The sequence below is a fragment of the Daucus carota genome, chromosome 6 (genome assembly GCF_001625215.2).
Source record: "Daucus carota subsp. sativus chromosome 6, DH1 v3.0, whole genome shotgun sequence".
Lineage (NCBI taxonomy): Eukaryota > Viridiplantae > Streptophyta > Magnoliopsida > Apiales > Apiaceae > Daucus > Daucus carota.
The window spans coordinates 31,044,363-31,064,086 of record NC_030386.2 but is presented as its reverse complement, the minus strand read 5'-3'; the positions used below and the strand labels follow the sequence as shown (position 1 = coordinate 31,064,086).

At 44.0% G+C, this 19,724-nt stretch overlaps 2 protein-coding genes across 2 annotated transcripts; both read left to right on the top strand.

The window, feature by feature from the left end:
• Positions 1-403: 403 nt before the first annotated feature.
• LOC108226231 (uncharacterized) lies at positions 404-12,269 on the top strand. Its single transcript, XM_064079054.1, has one exon. The coding sequence runs from the start codon at positions 4,166-4,168 to the stop codon at positions 10,661-10,663; it is 6,498 nt and encodes a 2,165-aa protein (XP_063935124.1). The 5' UTR covers positions 404-4,165; the 3' UTR covers positions 10,664-12,269.
• Positions 12,270-17,067: 4,798 nt separating this feature from the next.
• Positions 17,068-19,581, top strand: LOC108226592 (uncharacterized). The gene is made up of 5 exons (XM_017401574.2): positions 17,068-18,234; positions 18,500-18,577; positions 18,669-18,777; positions 18,889-19,022; positions 19,131-19,581. The coding sequence occupies exons 1-5, from the start codon at positions 17,875-17,877 to the stop codon at positions 19,389-19,391; spliced, it is 942 nt and encodes a 313-aa protein (XP_017257063.1). The 5' UTR covers positions 17,068-17,874; the 3' UTR covers positions 19,392-19,581.
• The last annotated feature ends 143 nt before the right edge of the window (positions 19,582-19,724 follow it).

The following is a 19,724-nucleotide window of genomic DNA, read 5'->3' as shown; positions in this document are numbered from 1 at the left end:
TAAATTAAAATTTTCAATAAAATAAAATTTAAAATTATGATTTGTTTGTAAATTAGAATTGTTGTAAATACACCATCATAGCCATTAATAACTTCAAATAAACTATTGTAATCAAGTTATTTCTTTTCTCGTATGTATCATGCCAAAGTATTAAATTCTTTCTATCAAATTTTAATCTATTTTGAGTAGAATATGTGACGCCAACTTCTATTAGATTATATTTATAAATATATTTTATATTAGAATTATTATAATGTGATTTAAATATTTTTCAAAAAATTTATATGTTTCTTGAATAAAATTGATAAACATAATTTGTTTTGAATTAAAAAAAGGAATCATAAACATGCAATAAGAAGGTAGAATCTGTTTTGGATTAAGAAAAAAAATTTGTATTCGTTCCTCACATAAATCCGGCTTATTAATTATAAAATATATTATATAAAAATTGTGACGGTGCAGTTTATATGATTCTACAAATGAAACTGGTAGGAAATATTTATTTTGAATTAAAAAAAATTATAAACTCATGAAAGACAGAATTTGTTTTGGACTCTGAGAAGGAATTATAAACATGCAAGTAAGCTGTCAGTTTCCTTATAGAACAGAAGTTAATTTTGTTCTAATCTAACGGTGCTTATTTGTTCAATATATGATCCAACGGATGATAAGCTTTTGGACAATAGGACCATGCGACCAAATTATCTCCCTTACGCTTATTATATATACTAGCTTATAGCCCGTGCAAGGCACGGGAGCTTTTTAATTATTTATAAATTTCTTAAATATATTTTAAATGGTGTGAAGAAATTTAATTTATAAATAATAAATTAAAATTTTCAATAAAATAAAATTCGAAATTATAATTTGTTTATAAGTTAGAACTGTGGTAAATACATCATCAAGGCCATTAATGGTTTCAAATAAACTATTGTAATGAAGCCATTTTTTTTCTCGTATGTATCCTGCCAAAGTATTAAATTTTTTTTATCAAATTTTAATATATTTTGAGTGGAATACGTTATTGCCAACTCTTATTAGATTATATTTATAAATGTATTTTATATTAGAATTATTATAGTGTGATTTAAATAGCCCGTAAGGGTTGGTTTAGCTGGTTAAAGAGAGGACATGTATCCTCTTGGTCACAGGTTCGACTCCCAAAGGGTGGATTAACGCTATTGCGTGATCCGAAGGGTAGTGGTTGCGGGTTCCTAGGTTACAAAAAAATAAAAAAATATATAATGTGATTTAAATATTTTCCAAAAAATTTATATGGTTCTAAATTAAAATTGATAAACATAATTTGTTGTGATTTAAATATTTTTCAAAAAATTTATATGGTTCTAAATTAAAGTTGATAAACATAATTTGTTTTTGAATTAAGAAAAGGAATCATAAACATGCAATAAGAAGGCAGAATCTATTTTGGATTAAGAAAAAGTTTTTGTATTTGCTAATCACATAAATCCGGCTTATTAATTTTAAAATATATTATAAAAAAATTGTGACGGTGAGATTCATATGATTCTACGAATAAAACTGGTAGAAAATATTTATTTGGGATTAAAAAAATCATATACACGTGAAAGACAGAATTTGTTTTGGATTCAGAAAAGGAATTATAAATATGCAAGGTGATATCAGTTGCCTTGTAGAACAGAAGTTAATTTTCCAATCTAACGGTGCTTATTTGTTCAATATAAGATCCAACGGATGATAATATTTTGGACCAGAGGACCATGCGACCAAATTATCTCCCTTACGCTTATTATATATAAGTATATAATTTGAAACCAAAAAGTGATTTTTGATGCTAAAATAGAACTTATGATCCAATGATAAATGTAAAATATAACCAAAAATATCCAAATAAAGCTATATTCTCATTACATAATCTTAAAGTACATAACTATATTTGTCACTATTACTTTATTAATGTATTTTGTCACTTGCATGTTTATGTGGCAATTATAGCACCATCTATACTTGGTTCTATATTTAGAACCAAGTATAGCATTTTGCTATTTTACATTCAAGTTTAGCATCCCATTGGAGTTAGAGTTTTGTGCTTGGGTGCTATATTATAGCAATAGCATCTACTTTCACACCTCCATTGGACTTGCTCTAATAGACAAAGACAAGTTTAGATTTCTTCTAACAACATCAGGGTTTCTTTGAAACTACTATTTTTTTTATTTTTTTTTTGAAAATGAAAATAAATCTCAACGAGAATCGGCAATTCAAGAAAGTTTATTATCCAACCGTCGGACATGCAAGATAACCGGGTAAATTTAGACAATAAAACTTTAATGTCCGAAAAGAAAAACCGGTCTTCTTCCAAGAATCCTGAAAATTAAAACAACAGAAACAAGAATAATATAAGTCGATATATTTAACAGATTATTTCAAAATATTCCCACAATCATGATAACTCATGGTTGAGACAATCAAGCTCTTAATCAAGGCATAATAATAAAATATTAATGTCCTTAATTAAGACACAATCAAGGCCATCAAATAAGGCACAATTAACGCCTTCAATAAAGAGGCACAATTTACGCCCAAGAGGCATAATTTACGCCCTCAATTAGGAGGCACAATTTACGCCCTCAATTAAGGCACAATTAGCGCTTTTCTTTCTGAAACTGGATTCCGTCCCAAAACCGCTGTCACCGCCACCATCAGCCAGCACCGCTATGCTATCGGTCAAGTTGCCTCGTCGTATGCGAAGCGAACAACGAAGCGTCTCATTTGTAACACGAAAAATCGCCAAAAACACCAAAAACCAAACAAAACACAAGGATTAAAAAACAAACAAATACCCACAAACAAACAAGATTAAAGCCAAACACCTTTTCACAATTCCACTCAAATAAATCAGAAAATGAAAGTAACAAATCAAAAAACGAAGAGATACCTTGAAAGAGATGGGAGCAAGTCTTGGATGGAGAGGAGAGTGAGATGAAGCCTCTAGTGAAGCTCTTTTAGAAGTTGTTATGACCGTTTTTGAGTCTTAGTTAAGGGGAGAGGGCGCGACCTTCACGGAGCAGTCCCGTGGGGCGCGGCCTTTTGTCTGAGAAGCATGTGTAATTTGTCTGAAGAATATAGAAGGGTGATGAGGGAGGGCGCGCCCTCCATGGGGTGATCTCGTGGGGCGCGGCCCTATGTTTCAGGAACAGGTGTACCATGTTAGAAGTGTGAAGAGAGGCAAGTGATGAAGATGAAGGGCGCGCCCTCCATGGTCGCGCCTACAGGTGAATGTGTGTGTGTAAGGATGAGTGAGTCTCGATGACGACCCTTCCGAGGGATACGAAGGCTTACCCTTCCGAGGGATATGAAGATTAGTGCCAGAGCTCATCTGGTAGTTATCAGGCTCATCTGGTAGTTCCCGGGTTACGTCCGGGCGTGATCTATAATCCCCAGTCCTGCTATCTGCCGGGTTGTCCTCGTGCGGGGGCCTGGGGTGATCATGGTTGTAGAAGGCCCTCAGGGGTAACATGAAGGCCGATCATATGTCCGGGTCCTGTATTCTGGTGAGTTAGCCCTCATTGGGGGACTGGGACGATCGTGTAACTTGGCTCCTCAATTGTCTTACCTCTTAGTGAGAACCTTCGCCAAGGGGTAAGGACGCGTCGCTACGCCTCAAGGAAGTGGTCACGGCTCTATCCAATGTCTCCTCCATGCTACGAAAGAGTAGCGGTTAGTGTCATCTCTCGTAGTGGAGATGATGCCGTATCCGTGATGTACTTGGACTAGGATTCTAAGGTAGTCGTCTCATGGCTTACTTCTAACTGGAGTAGAACTCTAAGTGATAAGTCTCCGACCCACGGTTGGTCTTATCCCCAAGAGGCCTAGTCCTGATCAAACTAGGACTCCTGGTTCTATAGAACTACGTACGGCTTGATCCCCTATATAAAGGGGTACGTAGGCACATCAAGGGGATATATCGAGAGTTGTGAGAACGAGAGCAGAAATATATTCCCTTGATCTCAGCCACCCTCAAACATCTAAAACCACCGCCCACAGCGGATTTCCGTCATATAATCACCGTGAAACACCTAAGTCCGTCAACGAACCTCACGTTTGTTGATTCACCAAATTCCTCTATCAACAAATTGGCGCTAGAAGGAGGGGAACCAGGTGAAATCTCAAAGAGGAAGAGATGGCAAACCACGACGATGATTTGTATGAAGGAGAGTACTACGTTGAAGACGAACCAGTAGAACCGTACTCACCGGTGCACATTGAAGACCCCCGCACCTTGCCTAACAACCCTCCTCCGGTTGTGGTCAGTAATACGGAGCTTCTTAGCACCCTTCACCGAATGGAACAAAATCAAGCAAGGTACAACACAAGGTTGAATGCCCTGGAGTCCGTCCTGGAAGAACTCGCACCCCGACGTCCTCACCAGTCTAGGAGCCATGATAGAAGAGGACGCAGACGTTTCAGACGCCCTACACCTCGAATGTTGGAGTATGGAGATGCAACTCCCGGCGCTAATCATCCCCAAGGAACAACCGTCAACCACGGGGCTCATGATACCCAGGGCGCGCCCTTGACCGTCTCCATACCACCAACTCAGCCAGGAAGGTCGGGGCAAGGAAGAGGAAATCAGAACACCAACGCCCGACCCTTGGCAGAAAGACTTGGGATCACACCAGACAGCTTAGCCCTGATTGTGCATTTGGCGGGAGAGGAACAGCGAGAACGCCAGGGGACCCAAGGCGTGCCCTCAGAGCAAAGGCGCGACACCGGCGTCGGCAGAACCTACCGGGGAGTAAGAGGTAGAGGCAGAGACCACACATCAATCGGAGGGAGAGGTCGCGGACCACCCATAATTGAATACCTCCCTTCGCAGAGCGAGTCTAGCCAGCACACGCCAAACCAGTTAGGTCGAAGGAGGTCGCGCCCCCTCAATGGCAACACGGGCGCAACCCATCAAACCAATCCTCAACAAACTACACCTAATGGTCAGACAGGCGTGACCAATCAAACCACTCCTCACGATCATACGGGCACCAACCCTCAAGCCAATGCTCAGCAAACTATTCCCATCATCACTGATACTCAGCAAACCACTCCCATCATGACCAACCAACAGGCCACTGCAACCCAACAACAAACACCCACTGGTACGCAGACGACCCTTGCTACGACCATCGCTCAAACCCCAGGCGGCAACACTAATACTGTGGCCACACCTATCACTACCCTAGCTAATAATACCGGCACAACGGTTACACCCATTACTACCCAAACGGCTACACAAACCATCCCTGGACTTGGAGCCATCAACGGAGAAGACCTTAAGAAACTACTTGCCCTCCTACAAGCTGGACATTCCACCGCCGTACCAAACATCCCTTCACCATTCACCGCTGCAGTTCGTGACGCCCAACTCCCAACAGGGTTCAGACATGTGAATGCAGACCTTCGATACCATGGCAATTCGGACCCCCGGGAATTCTTAATCAGGTTCAACATCGAAATGGACTTGTATCAAATCCCAGACCTCGTCAGGTGTAGGTTCCTCGCGGCAAGTCTGAGGGAAAGCGCTCAGCAATGGTTTCAGAAATTAGGGGAAGGAGTGATCTCTTCTTGGGTAGACATGCAGCGAATGTTCATGATGCAGTTCCAAGCCGCGACCAAGTACTCCCCACCGGTCACCACCTTAGCCAACGTCAAGCAACGCGATAACGAATCTCTAACCGCATACTTCAAAAGGTTCAACCAGGAGTCTATGGGTGTTACGGGAGCGTCAGATGAGACCTTGAAAAATTTCCTTATCGCCGGTTTAAAGGTCGGTACTGATTTCTGGAAGCACCTACAGGGGAAAGACCCGTCTAACCTGTCTGAGCTATACGCAGCAGCCGAGTCCTTCAAGAAGGTAGAGCAGTCACTCGCCGAAAATCAGAAAGAAATCGCTAAATCGCGAGGTAAGAGAAAGGAACACACACCTAGCCCGGAACCAAAAGGGCGTGGACGTTCCCCAGCAAGGGTACACATGGCTAGTGATAGAAGGAATTGGAGTCCCCCAAGACAACCAGGCACGTACACCCCTCTCGTGGCGTCAGCCGAGCACATCTATGCGGTAAGCAAAGATAAGGCCCCTTTTCGGAAGCCGCAGCCTATTCCCTATAATGTTGCAAAAGACAAGAAGAAGTACTGTGACTTCCACGAATCAGCCGGACACAACACCGCGGACTGTAGACACCTTAAAGAGGAGATCGAGGAGTTACTCAGGGCAGGTTACTTAACGGAATGGGTGAAGAAATATAGAATGGATCACCCACCGGAAAGGCGCACCCGCGGGAGGTCACCCGAAAATAAAGATGATGAGAAGCAGAGCGATACCCAATTTGTGAGGGAAGGTAGCATTAGGAGCATATTCGGAGGCCCGTACATAGGTGGAGGTAGTCGAAAGGCAATGGAGAGGTACGCCAAGGAGGCAAGGGACTACCCCCTTACCAATGTAAACCACTTGTCAGCTAGGGCCCCGAGAGTCTTCAAAGGAGAGACCATGGACATCACGTTCACAGAGGACGATGCTAGATGGGTACACCATCCCCACAACGATGCCCTGGTGGTCGCCATGCGCATCGCCACTATGAACGTTCACCGGGTATTCGTGGATAATGGAAGTTCGGTTAACATCCTCTACTACGACACTTACAAGAAGATGGGACTACCAGATAAGGACATGACAGTAGAGAATCTCTACATCTATGGCTTTGGAGGAGAGGCCATCAAGGCTAAAGGAACCATCCGCCTACCCGTAACATTGGGAGAAGCCCCACGGGCGGCCACACAGATATCTGAATTCGTGATCATCGACCACCCATCAGCTCATAATGCACTAATGGGGCGCCCTCTCTTGAAAGACATGAGGATAGTCACCTCCATCTATCATCTCACCTTGAAGTTTCCCACTCCCGGAGGGGTTGGGTGCGTGAAGGGGTCTCAGTACGAGTCTCGCGATTGCTATGGCCGATCACTCAAAAATTTCCAAGAAAAGAGAGGAGTGAGACCTCACGAAGAACTCCACTCAGTCCACGCCATATACTTCATACAATACCCGGAAAGTGATACGGAGGGCGCGCCCTCACCCTTACCATCCGAAGAACGCATCCACTTCGAAGATAAACTACCCCTCATACATGAGTCAAAGGTGGGAGAATGTGGAGAGCAAGTCGCAGAGGTAGAGGTCACACCCCCCGCCAAAATCCGGAAGATAGACAAGGCAGAGGTAGTGATGGAACTGGATGACCCCGTACCAATTAAAGGAACACCCAAGGATGCACCCCCAGAGCACAAGACAAACCCCCAACAATTTGATTTTGATCTAGACCCTAGGTTACCTATGCCCGTGCAAAACACGGGACCAGCTGAGGACACAGTCGAGATACAGGTTACACCGGGGAGTAACGACAAGGTCCTCAAGATAGGGTCGAAACTAAGTTCTGAGGTAAGGACCAAGCTGACAGAATTCCTAAAGGCCAACCTTGATGTGTTCGCTTGGAGTCATGAAGACATGATCGGGATTGATCCGGCTGTTATGTGTCACCATCTCAACATCGACCCCACCAAAAAAGGTATTAGACAGAAGCGTAGACCCATAAGCGGGGAAAGAGCCGAGGCCCTCCAGGAAGAGGTAGACCGTCTCATGAAAGCAGGACTAGTAAAAGAGTCGTTCTATCCAACGTGGTTAGCAAACCCTGTACTAGTGAAGAAACCCAACGGGAAATGGCGTACCTGCATAGACTTCACAGACCTTAACAAGGCATGTCCTAAAGATAGCTTTCCACTGCCTAGGATTGATCAGCTGGTAGACTCAACGGCCGGTCATGCTCTCCTTAGTTTCATGGATGCATACTCGGGTTATAACCAGATCCCCATGTACGAGCCTGACCAGGAACACACCTCATTCATTACGGACAGAGGTTTATATTGTTATATTGGCATGCCATTTGGACTCATCAACGCGGGCGCGACCTACCAAAGGCTTGTAAACATGATGTTCAAGGACCAAATCGGAAAGACCATGGAGGTGTACGTCGACGACATGTTGGTCAAATCCAAGAAAGCCAATGATCATGTGTCCCATTTGTCTGACATGTTCGAAATCCTAAGGAAGTACAGGATGAAGCTCAACCCTCAAAAGTGTGTCTTCGGAGTAGAATCAGGGAAGTTTCTTGGTTTCATGGTGAATCACAGAGGTATCGAGGCCAATCCCGCGAAAATCAAAGCTTTGTTAGAGATGAAGTCTCCAACCAATATTAAACAGGTCCAAAGCCTAACCGGAAGGATCGCCGCTCTGAACAGGTTTGTATCAAAGTCTTCCGAAAAATGCAAAGAGTTCTTCAAGGCCGTGAAGGGCGCATCCAAGGATTTTGAATGGACGGTAGAATGTGAAAGCGCTTTTGTGAAAATCAAAAAACACTTAGGCGAGCCACCTCTCTTAGCCAAACCAGATGAAGGAGAGACGCTCGTACTCTACCTAGCTGTCTCAGACTACTCCATCAGTGCCGTTTTGGTGAAGGAGGACGCGGATGGTCAGTCCCCAGTCTATTATGTGAGTAAAAGGTTGTTGGACGCAGAGACTCGCTACACAAGTATGGAAAAGTTGGTGTACGCTTTGGTACATGCGTCCCGAAAGCTGCGACCCTACTTCCAAGCGCATAAGGTAGAAGTACGGACCGCGTACCCCCTTCGTCAAATCATGCACAAACCAGAGGTAACAGGCAGGATGATGAAGTGGGCGATTGAATTAGGACAATTCGACATTGACTACAGACCGCGTACCGCCATCAAAGGTCAAGCCCTGGCGGATTTCATTTTAGAGTTTCCGGAAGATGGAGAGAACTCTGGCCTGCTAATCAAATATGACCCAGACCTACCTCCACAACCGGACGCCCCGAAAGAAGATATCCCCGAACTATGGTGGACGGTGCACACCGACGGCGCTGTGAATAATGACGGAGCAGGTGCTGGCATAGTATTGGTAAGCCCCGAGGGACACAGGCTCTTGAACGCAATCCACTTCACCTTCCAACTATCTAATAACGACGCAGAATATGAGGCATTAGTGGGAGGCTTAAAGCTAGCCCTCGAGATGAAAGTCAGAAGACTTGTGGTAAAGCTTGACTCAATGCTGGTGGTAGAGCATATAAAAGGGGGGTACCAAGCCAAGGGGCCCAAGACAGCTATGTACCTCCAATGCGTCCAGAGGTTGCTAGACCAATTTGAGGAAGTACAAGTCAACAAGGTACCTAGAGAGTTCAACGGAGACGCCGACGCCTTGGCAAAATTGGGATCTCAAAAAGAAGCTTCCTTGTTAGGGGTGATTCGGTTGGAAGTCCAAGAGGTGCCTAGCATCCCGGAACTAAATGTTATGAAGGTAGGAGACGGCGTCAGGCATCAAACATGGATGACACCGATATGGGATTTCATTAAGGAAGGAAAGTTACCCGAAGACAAAGCCGAAGCACGGAGACTGAGGTATAAGGCAGCCAGGTATGTCGAGTATGACGGCAAACTATATAAGAGGGGCTTCAACCAGCCATTGTTGAAGTGTATAGACGGTGATGAGTGCACCTATGTACTGAGAGAGGTCCATGAAGGCATATGTGGGAACCACTCGGGAGGTAACTCATTAGCTATGAAGATTTTAAGGCAAGGATACTACTGGCCTACCTTAAGGAGTGACGCCTTCAATTTCGCCAGAGCGTGTGATAAGTGCCAACGGTTTGCCAACTTCACCCATAACCCAGCGACATCCTTGACCAGCATGACCAGTCCTTGGCCTTTTGCCATGTGGGGGATAGACTTGATTGGGGAACTCCCTAAAGCCAAGGGGGGTGTGAAGTACGCGGTGGTAGCTGTGGATTACTTTACCAAGTGGGCGGAGGCCGCACCCTTAGCCACCATCACAGCCAAAAAGATTAAGGATTTTGTTTTTAACTCTATTGTTTGCAGGTTTGGAATCCCTTACAAGCTGATCTCGGACAATGGAAAGCAATTCGACAGCAAGGAATTGAGAGGCCTCTGTGATGACCTTGGAATCAAGAAGGATTTTGCAGCAGTATACCATCCTCAGAGCAACGGGCAGACGGAGGCGGTGAATAAAATCATCAAACACACCTTGAAGACTAAGCTGGAAGATAGCAAGGGAAGCTGGCCGGAGGAACTCCCCATGGTGCTATGGTCTTACAACACGACTCCTAGGACTACGACTGGGGAGTCGCCATTTGTGTTGACCTACGGATGTGAAGCCATGGTTCCAATAGAGGTTGGAGCAGGGTCGTTCAGGCGAGACTACTTTGAGAAACAAGACAACGACGTCAACCAAAGACTCTACTTGGATATGATTGAAGAGATCAGAGCTACCTCGCAGATACGATTAGCTGCATATCAGCAACGAACAGCGAGGTATTACAACAGCAAGGTGAAGGCTCACCCATTCCAAGTAGGGGACCTCGTCCTCAGGAAAGTTGTGCTCAACAACAAGAACCCCTTGCATGGGGTCTTCGGTGCCAACTGGGAAGGTCCCTACAGGGTGAAGGTGATACTATGGAAGGGAACCTATAGATTGGAAGACCTTGATGGGAAGCCTGTTCCGCGTCCCTGGAACGCGGAACATCTCAAGAAATACTACCAGTAGCCAAAGGCTGCATAGACTAGCCATGACATTAATGTCACCCCTAGTCTAGGGGAGTGGTGGTGCATATACGCTCTCTCCTAGCTAAGGTTTCTTGCTAAGTCTTTTATGTCCCCTTGGGGTTGATAGCCCCTTGGGACGGGTACGGTTTCGTACTCGAGCGCATTATTTCTATCGTATTTAGGTATGGGCCCAAGGCCATGTTATGTTTCAGCCATCTTAATAAAGGCCTAGAGCCAATCTATTTTCCACAAAAAGATTGTGTTGAATGCTTGTTTGTGAACATTATGGTTGAGATGGCTTCTGAGCCGCGCCCTTACTAATAATGATGCAAGCCTTAAAAAGGTCCCAAGGCAGGTGGAGGGCGCGCCCCCTACCGGTGTTAGCAAAAGAACTTGTGTCAGAAGGGCGATAAAGAGCGTACTTCCAAAGGTGGGCGCGCCCCTAATAAAAGGGAGGCCGCGCCATCCGTCTAAATCACAGGTTCTGAGGTGAAAGTTTGTTACTCGAAGTAATAGGCATAAATGAACAATAGAGATTTTATAAATTTATCAGCCTCAGATATTGATAAGGCAAGATATTTATAAAAGTGAGACAAAGCTTGAAGAAATTTATAAGGCCACGACCTCAACTAGAGGGAGGCCGCGCCCCCTTCAAGAAATTATATTCGGCTATGGCTTGAAAAGAGCAATGTCTTCCTTAAAAAAGATAATGCAGCATAAGGGCGCGCCCTTGTGCCACATAACTAAAGAATGAGAAGACAAACACAGCATATATAAGCATTATTACTGATGATAGAAAGACATTGACAGCATAAGTAAAAAAGCAGATTAACGGTAAATTGCCAGAGGGCGCGTCCCTCGGGTAACTTAAGTAAGTTGCAGACAAAAGTTAGTTAAATACAAGTTGCAGGGCATCAAAGGAGGGCCCGCTCCTCAAAATCTGTTCAAATTAAGACTAAGTCAACGACTTGGAATAATCAGACAGCTTGGTTATCGGTCGCGTCCTTAGGAACACCATCCTGAGGGCGCGCCTGTTCATCAACCGCAGTATTGGTAGAAGCCTCCTTAGCCAAGGTCTCCTCGATGAGAGTCTTTTTAGTAGCGATAAGCTCTGGCTGCTCGACCTTGAACTCTTCCACCCATTTGGCCATCCCAGAACCGAAGTGGGAGCCCCAGTCGAAGGAGGGCGCGCCCGCAATGAAGGTGGCAACATAGTTGTTAACCCCGTCATCGAAGGCCGCGCCCTCGATCTTTGTGACCTCCGCAGCTGTGAGGGAGGCTTGCTTGTCTTTAAGTTCCTGGTTAGCAGCGGCTAAATCCTCATTGGACTTCTTTAAGCTCTCGACCTCTTTTTGAAGGGGCTCAAGGCGCGCCCTTTCTTCTTTCAACAGCTTCTGACAGCTTCTCCACCCATCCTGTGCCTTCTTCAAATCCTCCCTCTGAGATTTGAAATCCTCCCTCAACTTAGAGAGATTCTCCTCAGCCTTCTTCAGGGAGGCCGCGTCCTCCAGTCGACGTTCCTCCCTGTCGTGGAGGTGAACGAGGAACTCGGCCGCGCCCTTTAGCAGGAAAGTGTCCTTCTCCTCCTGAGGTTTGGCTCTCCATTGATCGAGCTCCTTATCCTCGACATAGGTGTCACCCATGTCGGCAAAGAGGCGCGCCGATTTGCTCGCAGAGGACGCGCCCTTGGTCAACTGCCTCTTCCTCTTGGCCGGTTGTTGCTGCTCGGTAGAGGGAGCATCATGAACCTCTAGAGCAGTCCGGACCATGGTGGAAGGCGCGGCCTTCTCCTGTGGCTGCTTGGAGACCGAGGCCGCGGCCTTGTCTGAGGGATGAGCCTCAGCACCCTTCTTGCCCAGGAAACTTGGACGTGGCATATCTGTATGAAATAGAGACAGGGCAAGAGTTAGAACCTGACATATTCATGAAGGGTACAGGGCGCGCCCTCCTATATATAAACGAAGTTGAGTAAACAAAGACGGATCATGCAGATGCGTGAAAGGAAAACAAGGATAAAACTGAACTACGGGCAATGCAAAGAAAGGCGCGCCCTTCAGTAAAGGATCAAAATTGAATACATTATAACAATCTTATAGGAGCAATATGATAATAATGCATGGAGTATGGACATGACAATGCAGCATGACAACAAATAATGGCTAAATTAAAGATTAAGAGGGCGCGCCCTCATGAAAGGGCGCGGCCTTGGCTTACCATCATCATCATCATCATCGCCCTCTGAGTCACTAGACTCAGACCTTTTTCTCTTAACACCCTTTTGCTTTTCACCAACGGGGCGTCCATCTATGAACCTTTTCCACCCAACTTTGGTCCCCACTTCCTCAGGCAGTAATTTAATCTTTATCAGATTTGCTTCCGTTACTACGGAGGGGATGTTTCGCTCTGAGGATGGAAGTTCGAATACTTTGTTAACACGAGCAGCTTCTGCCTTTGTGAGGGAAATCTTCTCGTGGTAAACTAGAAAAGTAAAGATGGGTGTCAGGAATCCTAAGTACAAAGAAGGAAGAGGGCGCGCCCTCGGTGTTAACAGTAAGGCGCGCCCACCGGCCAGGGGTGTTAGAGAAGCTTACCTGGGTTAGGGTTGAACTGAGTTGTAACCCGAGTGGTGTTGTAAGTGTAAAGAAAGGTATCTTTCCATTTCTTTACATGTGAGTTCCTCCCCTCGGAAAGCCCCTTTTTGTTATGCTCGTGTTGAACGACCAGGTAGAAATAACCAGGCTGGCTTTGAGCCAACCTGAAGAAATAGCTCACCTCCCTCATGGAGGGCGCGCCCAAGCCCACTTTATCGAAAAGAATATAAAGTCCAGCGGCCAACATGTAGGAGTTGGGCGACAGCTGAATGGGCGCGACCTTGAACCAGTCGCATATGTCAACATAATACTGGGGCAAGGGCGCGGTCACACCCAAGGGGACATGTCTGAGGGTGGTGACCATCCTCGGAATCCTGATGTTTTCCTTGTCGAATCTGTGAGGACGCATTCCCTCCTTAGGAACCACAGACTTTCCCTGCATATGGTAATAGTCCTGTAGCCACTCAAGTTCATCCCAAGAAATGAGGGAATCTTGGTCCACACAAGACATTTTGCCAGCCCTTCTTTTGATGGCTTCCACGGCCCTGGGGGATAATGTTTCATTGTCAGGCAAAGCCTTCCAATCTATATCCTCTTCCCACTCTTCGATCTTGGGATGCTCATACGGCTCGGGGGAACTGTCAGGGGAAGTGATGACAAATTCACTAAAACCTTCCTCGGGCGCGCCCTCAGATTCAGAAGAGCTCTCCTCATGAGCTGAAGAGTCGGAAGGGGAGTGAGGAGAATCCTCGATCACAATGCTTTTCACTTTATCCGGCCTGGAGGGCGCGGCTTCAGCTGTCCCGGAGGGCGCGGCCTCTGTCGTTCTGTCAGCTTGGGGACCTGCAGGGACATCATCGAACCACGACTCGATCTCAGAATCGTAGTCGGCAGGGCGCGCCCAATGGCTGGATGGCTGGGCTTGAGTAGCATCCTGAGGCTGTGGAGAGGAGGAGTCCATATCTGAGCAGAAGGTGCCTTCTGCTATTTGCCTGTTGATCTTATCTAAGAATTCCTGAGGAACCCTTTGTGGGCTTCTTGGAGGAGAAGGGGGAAAAACTTCGGGGGGTGAGACCGAAATGCCAATACGGCTCAAGAAGTCTCGAAACGGGTGAAAAGGTGGAGACGCGCCCTCGTCTGCCAGCTGAAAAGAAAAAGAAAGGAAACATGAGGGCGCGCCCTTCAGGTTAATAAATGGAAGGGATGAAAGGATTGAGTAAAGGGTGTAGATGAATATGGTTCGGACGCATCCCTCCGGGTCGCGCCTTTCGCTTAAGGGCGCTTCCCTTGGCTGGTAGGACAGTTGGGTGAAAATTATTGTGAGGGTGACTGGCTTGATAAAAGGTGCAAGGAAGGCGCGCCCTAGATGGAGGCCGCGCCCTCGGCATTCTTAATAAAATGAAACAAACAGATGTTGTTTCGTTGTCCCTAAGTGATTATGGATCAAACGTGAAATTAATCTACGTACATATATATATATACATATACACGGCATCAAGAACACGAAGAACATAGTGGAAGATGAAGAGACAAAGTGCTAGATCTAACTAAATACATGGTGGAATCCTACAAGGAGGTAATGAAAATGTACCTTAATGACTGGGGAGTCGATTCGCTTGAGGAAAATCGGCAAAAGTGGCCGAGGAATAGTGAATCGCCGGTTGAAACTTGAAAATCGCCGCTGGCCGCCGTCGAGAGGAGAGAGATGATGAAATGGCGAAATGAGGGAGATTGAAGGGTATTTATAGTGTGAAGGACAGCTGTCCATTCGCAACGGTCAGAAACCGTTCAAATTCATTTAAAAACGAAGGTCGCGCCGTTCGTCGAGGGCGCGCCCTTGCGGTAGTGATTAAGCTTGGAAAGCATTGAAGAGGGTTATGAAGATTTCCTAGACATCTATAATATCTACAAAATCTGGGGAGTACTTGTTATGACCGTTTTTGAGTCTTAGTTAAGGGGAGAGGGCGCGACCTTCACGGAGCAGTCCCGTGGGGCGCGGCCTTTTGTCTGAGAAGCATGTGTAATTTGTCTGAAGAATATAGAAGGGTGATGAGGGAGGGCGCGCCCTCCATGGGGTGATCTCGTGGGGCGCGGCCCTATGTTTCAGGAACAGGTGTACCATGTTAGAAGTGTGAAGAGAGGCAAGTGATGAAGATGAAGGGCGCGCCCTCCATGGTCGCGCCTACAGGTGAATGTGTGTGTGTAAGGATGAGTGAGTCTCGATGACGACCCTTCCGAGGGATACGAAGGCTTACCCTTCCGAGGGATATGAAGATTAGTGCCAGAGCTCATCTGGTAGTTATCAGGCTCATCTGGTAGTTCCCGGGTTACGTCCGGGCGTGATCTATAATCCCCAGTCCTGCTATCTGCCGGGTTGTCCTCGTGCGGGGGCCTGGGGTGATCATGGTTGTAGAAGGCCCTCAGGGGTAACATGAAGGCCGATCATATGTCCGGGTCCTGTATTCTGGTGAGTTAGCCCTCATTGGGGGACTGGGACGATCGTGTAACTTGGCTCCTCAATTGTCTTACCTCTTAGTGAGAACCTTCGCCAAGGGGTAAGGACGCGTCGCTACGCCTCAAGGAAGTGGTCACGGCTCTATCCAATGTCTCCTCCATGCTACGAAAGAGTAGCGGTTAGTGTCATCTCTCGTAGTGGAGATGATGCCGTATCCGTGATGTACTTGGACTAGGATTCTAAGGTAGTCGTCTCATGGCTTACTTCTAACTGGAGTAGAACTCTAAGTGATAAGTCTCCGACCCACGGTTGGTCTTATCCCCAAGAGGCCTAGTCCTGATCAAACTAGGACTCCTGGTTCTATAGAACTACGTACGGCTTGATCCCCTATATAAAGGGGTACGTAGGCACATCAAGGGGATATATCGAGAGTTGTGAGAACGAGAGCAGAAATATATTCCCTTGATCTCAGCCACCCTCAAACATCTAAAACCACCGCCCACAGCGGATTTCCGTCATATAATCACCGTGAAACACCTAAGTCCGTCAACGAACCTCACGTTTGTTGATTCACCAAATTCCTCTATCAACAGAAGTTTCGGATCTTTCGTTACTACTGCGAATCTGGTCGATGGTCTTCTGCCGAAGTTTGTTAGTAATTGTTACTTAGCTTGGGTGAAAAAACTACTGATTTTAGATGCAATTCCATATTGTTTTCCAATACTCTTTTACAACGTGTTCTCTAATGCTATCTTAACGATTTGTAAAAGCCTAAAAGGTATAAGTTGAACTATAACAAATTATAATTATAATGAAAAGATAGTTTAATCACTATTATGAAGCAATATCCTTCTTCCGTTCCTTTGTAACGTACTCCCTCCATTCCAAAATAATAGTCGCTTTGACTTTGTGCACGTATTTTGAGGTGTAAAAAAAACATACTTCCACACATTATTTTTGAAATTTTCTTTTTCTGAATAAAAATTTAACATCTCTATTTTTATTCAGAAAAAGAAATTTTAAAAATAATGTGTAAAATTACGCTTTTTTTACACCTCAAAATACGTACACAAAGTCAAAGTGACTTTTATTTTGGAATGGAGGTAGTATCTTTTTGTAAAAAGAATTTTCCCAACATCGCCCCGCAATACAGTCTCTTCTTTTTATCGGGAAAGAGACTTGTCCTTTTATTTTTTGAAAACAATTTTTTTAATTTTGATTGATAGACATATTCACACAACTCAAATTAGTTCAGTACAATTTTTGATTAACATTTTCTTAAAGATTTTGTTTAGTGTGTAGTGTGTGCCCATATACACATACTAAACACTAAAATCATTGATTTTGAAATTTTTGATTGATATGATTGTTGTAAATGTATGTGGTTCAAAATTATTAAAAATGGCAAGTCAATCAAAACAAAAAAAAATTATCAAATTTTGTGTTTATAGTATGCCCACAGACACACTTCTTAAATTAGGAGTACTTAATATCGGAACGAGACGTAACACGACCTTGTTTCCTATTTCTGGAACATCCTTGTCCTCTGTATATGCAAGTGGACGGTCATTTTTCATTTCCAGTTTCTCAGAAACTCAAAGAGAAAACGGCATCCAAGTGTGATACAAAAGGGAATATAACATGTTTGCATACTTTCCACACCTCTGTAGATCTCTACAAACCCTTCCAAATAGCTGACCAGTACAAGTCCGCAAAAAGGCACCCTCTACACGTGTCCGGCTCACATTACTTCTCGACCAAACTCAATTCCTCATGTGTCAAAAATCAACCCAAGATTTCGCACCAACCTCTTCAACAAGAAAGATCAAACTCCAGGAAAGAAAGCAGCTGAATTAAAGCCCACCCCGCTAAATGACACATTTTATGTTGTCTTTATGTTTTGATAAAAATTTAATATACTGTAAATCAAGGTTTCGAGTGTTAATTTTTGAAATGTTGATAATTAAGTTGAATTTGAGCTGTGTTTCGTTTCGTATTGTGTTGGACACTGATGCCCTGCGCTTATATGCCACGAATCTTCCTCTAATAACCGCAAGTGTTATAGAGGTATAAATATCGTCGCATTGCGAATCTCCTGTCAACCATTCCAAACTAAACTTACTAGTCTTTCTTCAACAAAAGGCTAATTCTAACATATTGAAAAAAATGGCCACCAATATTACCAGATTATTAGGGAATAATAGAGCTTACAGTCATGGTACAGCATATGTTTTCAACTCCAGAACCACAACAATGGAATCCACAAGTTTTAGTGTTCTAAGCAAGATGGGTTTTCGAGGTGAGAAGTGTGCTGTTGGTGGAGAAGGTGAAAACAAGCCTGCAATGGCACTAAACGCGTCGGTTGCCCTTGCAGGCAGAGCATCTACAGCCAAAACACAGACGATTGAAGAAGTAAAATTAGCTTTTATATTGGCAAATGTTAGTGCTTTGGTTTTTCATGGTTTGAAGGCGATTGCTTCTAGACCAAGGACATGGAGAACGCATATTCAGACGTTAATTGAAAGGGTATGTAAATTTCCGGAAACATTTTTTCTTCTTGTACAGATTCTGTCTTGTCGGTGCTTTTCATTATGTTCTTTCCCTTGCTGTCGTGAACTAGGTCTCTCCATCTTCTGTTGAACTTTACATAAAATTTTATGATATCTTTAAAATTTTATAATTCTTACACATCATAAGTAAAGTTATGTTTGTCATAATTTTTGCATTATATATGATTGAAACCTTGATTCTTCACATATATTCACAGGCTCTATGATCTGCATATACGCAGGTTGTTATCAACAGCAGGTTCTTCACGATGTTGGCTGTCGCAGGAACTTTGCTTGGTTCAGTATTATGCTTTCTGGAGGTAAATATTCTAGTTTTTAACGGTCCTAGCAAATAAATTTCCTCGAACCAAAATACATAAAACCTCATGTTCTTTCTTCTATCAATTGCAGGGCTGCTTCATTATAATAGAGTCATATTTGCAGTATCTTCATGCTCTCTCTCACGGGTCAGGCTCAGATCATGGTCATCATATGGTACAACTACTGATCGAAGCTATGGGTACGTACACATATTTTCCCGCCCCCGTCTCAGAAGTTACCGTTTTCTTTATAAGACTTTGACATGAACAAATCTGAGATGAGTAATGTATAAATTATGTGAATGCTGCAGATATGTATTTAGTTGGAACAGCAATGCTTATATTCGGCACAGGATTGCATGTAATGTTTGTGGGAACTAACTTCAAAGGAAAAGGATCCACAGTTCTTCCAGAATCAAATTTCTTTGGCCTTTTCCATCTCCAGGTATATCATGCCATTAGTACATTTTTATTCTTTTTTGCTAATTCATTGTCTACAGACTACAGAATGTTATGAATTAAAACCGAGACTAAGATTGATAATTTGAATCAGAAACTGCCAACATGGATCGGCATGAAATCGATAGCGCAGGCAAAGACAAAAATAGGGCATGCACTGATGATGATATTACAAGTAGGAGTCATGGAGAAGTTCAAGAGCATACCTCTGATCACTGGTTTAGATCTGGCCTGTTTTGCTGGAGCTCTCTTCATTTCCTCTGCTTCCATCTTCCTTCTTTCCAGATTGACTACTTCTGTTGCTTCCAATGCGGCATCAAACAAGAACGTAGCCCAGGAATCTACATCACTTTAAGTGTAGAAAATGATCATTATAAATATACTAATTACCTGATATCTACATTGGTTTATTATTTCAGACCTGTATCCACATTCTATCAATTTTGTAGCTATGTTTATGTATATAGTACAGAATAGTTCTTTTTGAACTATAGCCGTTTCGTAATAATTACATGAAGCACTGCAATGAACCTTTCTCGTGTATATTAATCGACTCATAAGAAATATTTGTTTATTAATCAAATTTTGGCTATTTCTTGTTAAATCTAGATAATTAACGTAGGTAAATATAAAAACTATATTTGATGTTAATTTTTTTTAATATGCACAATTTTTTAATAGAGATTTG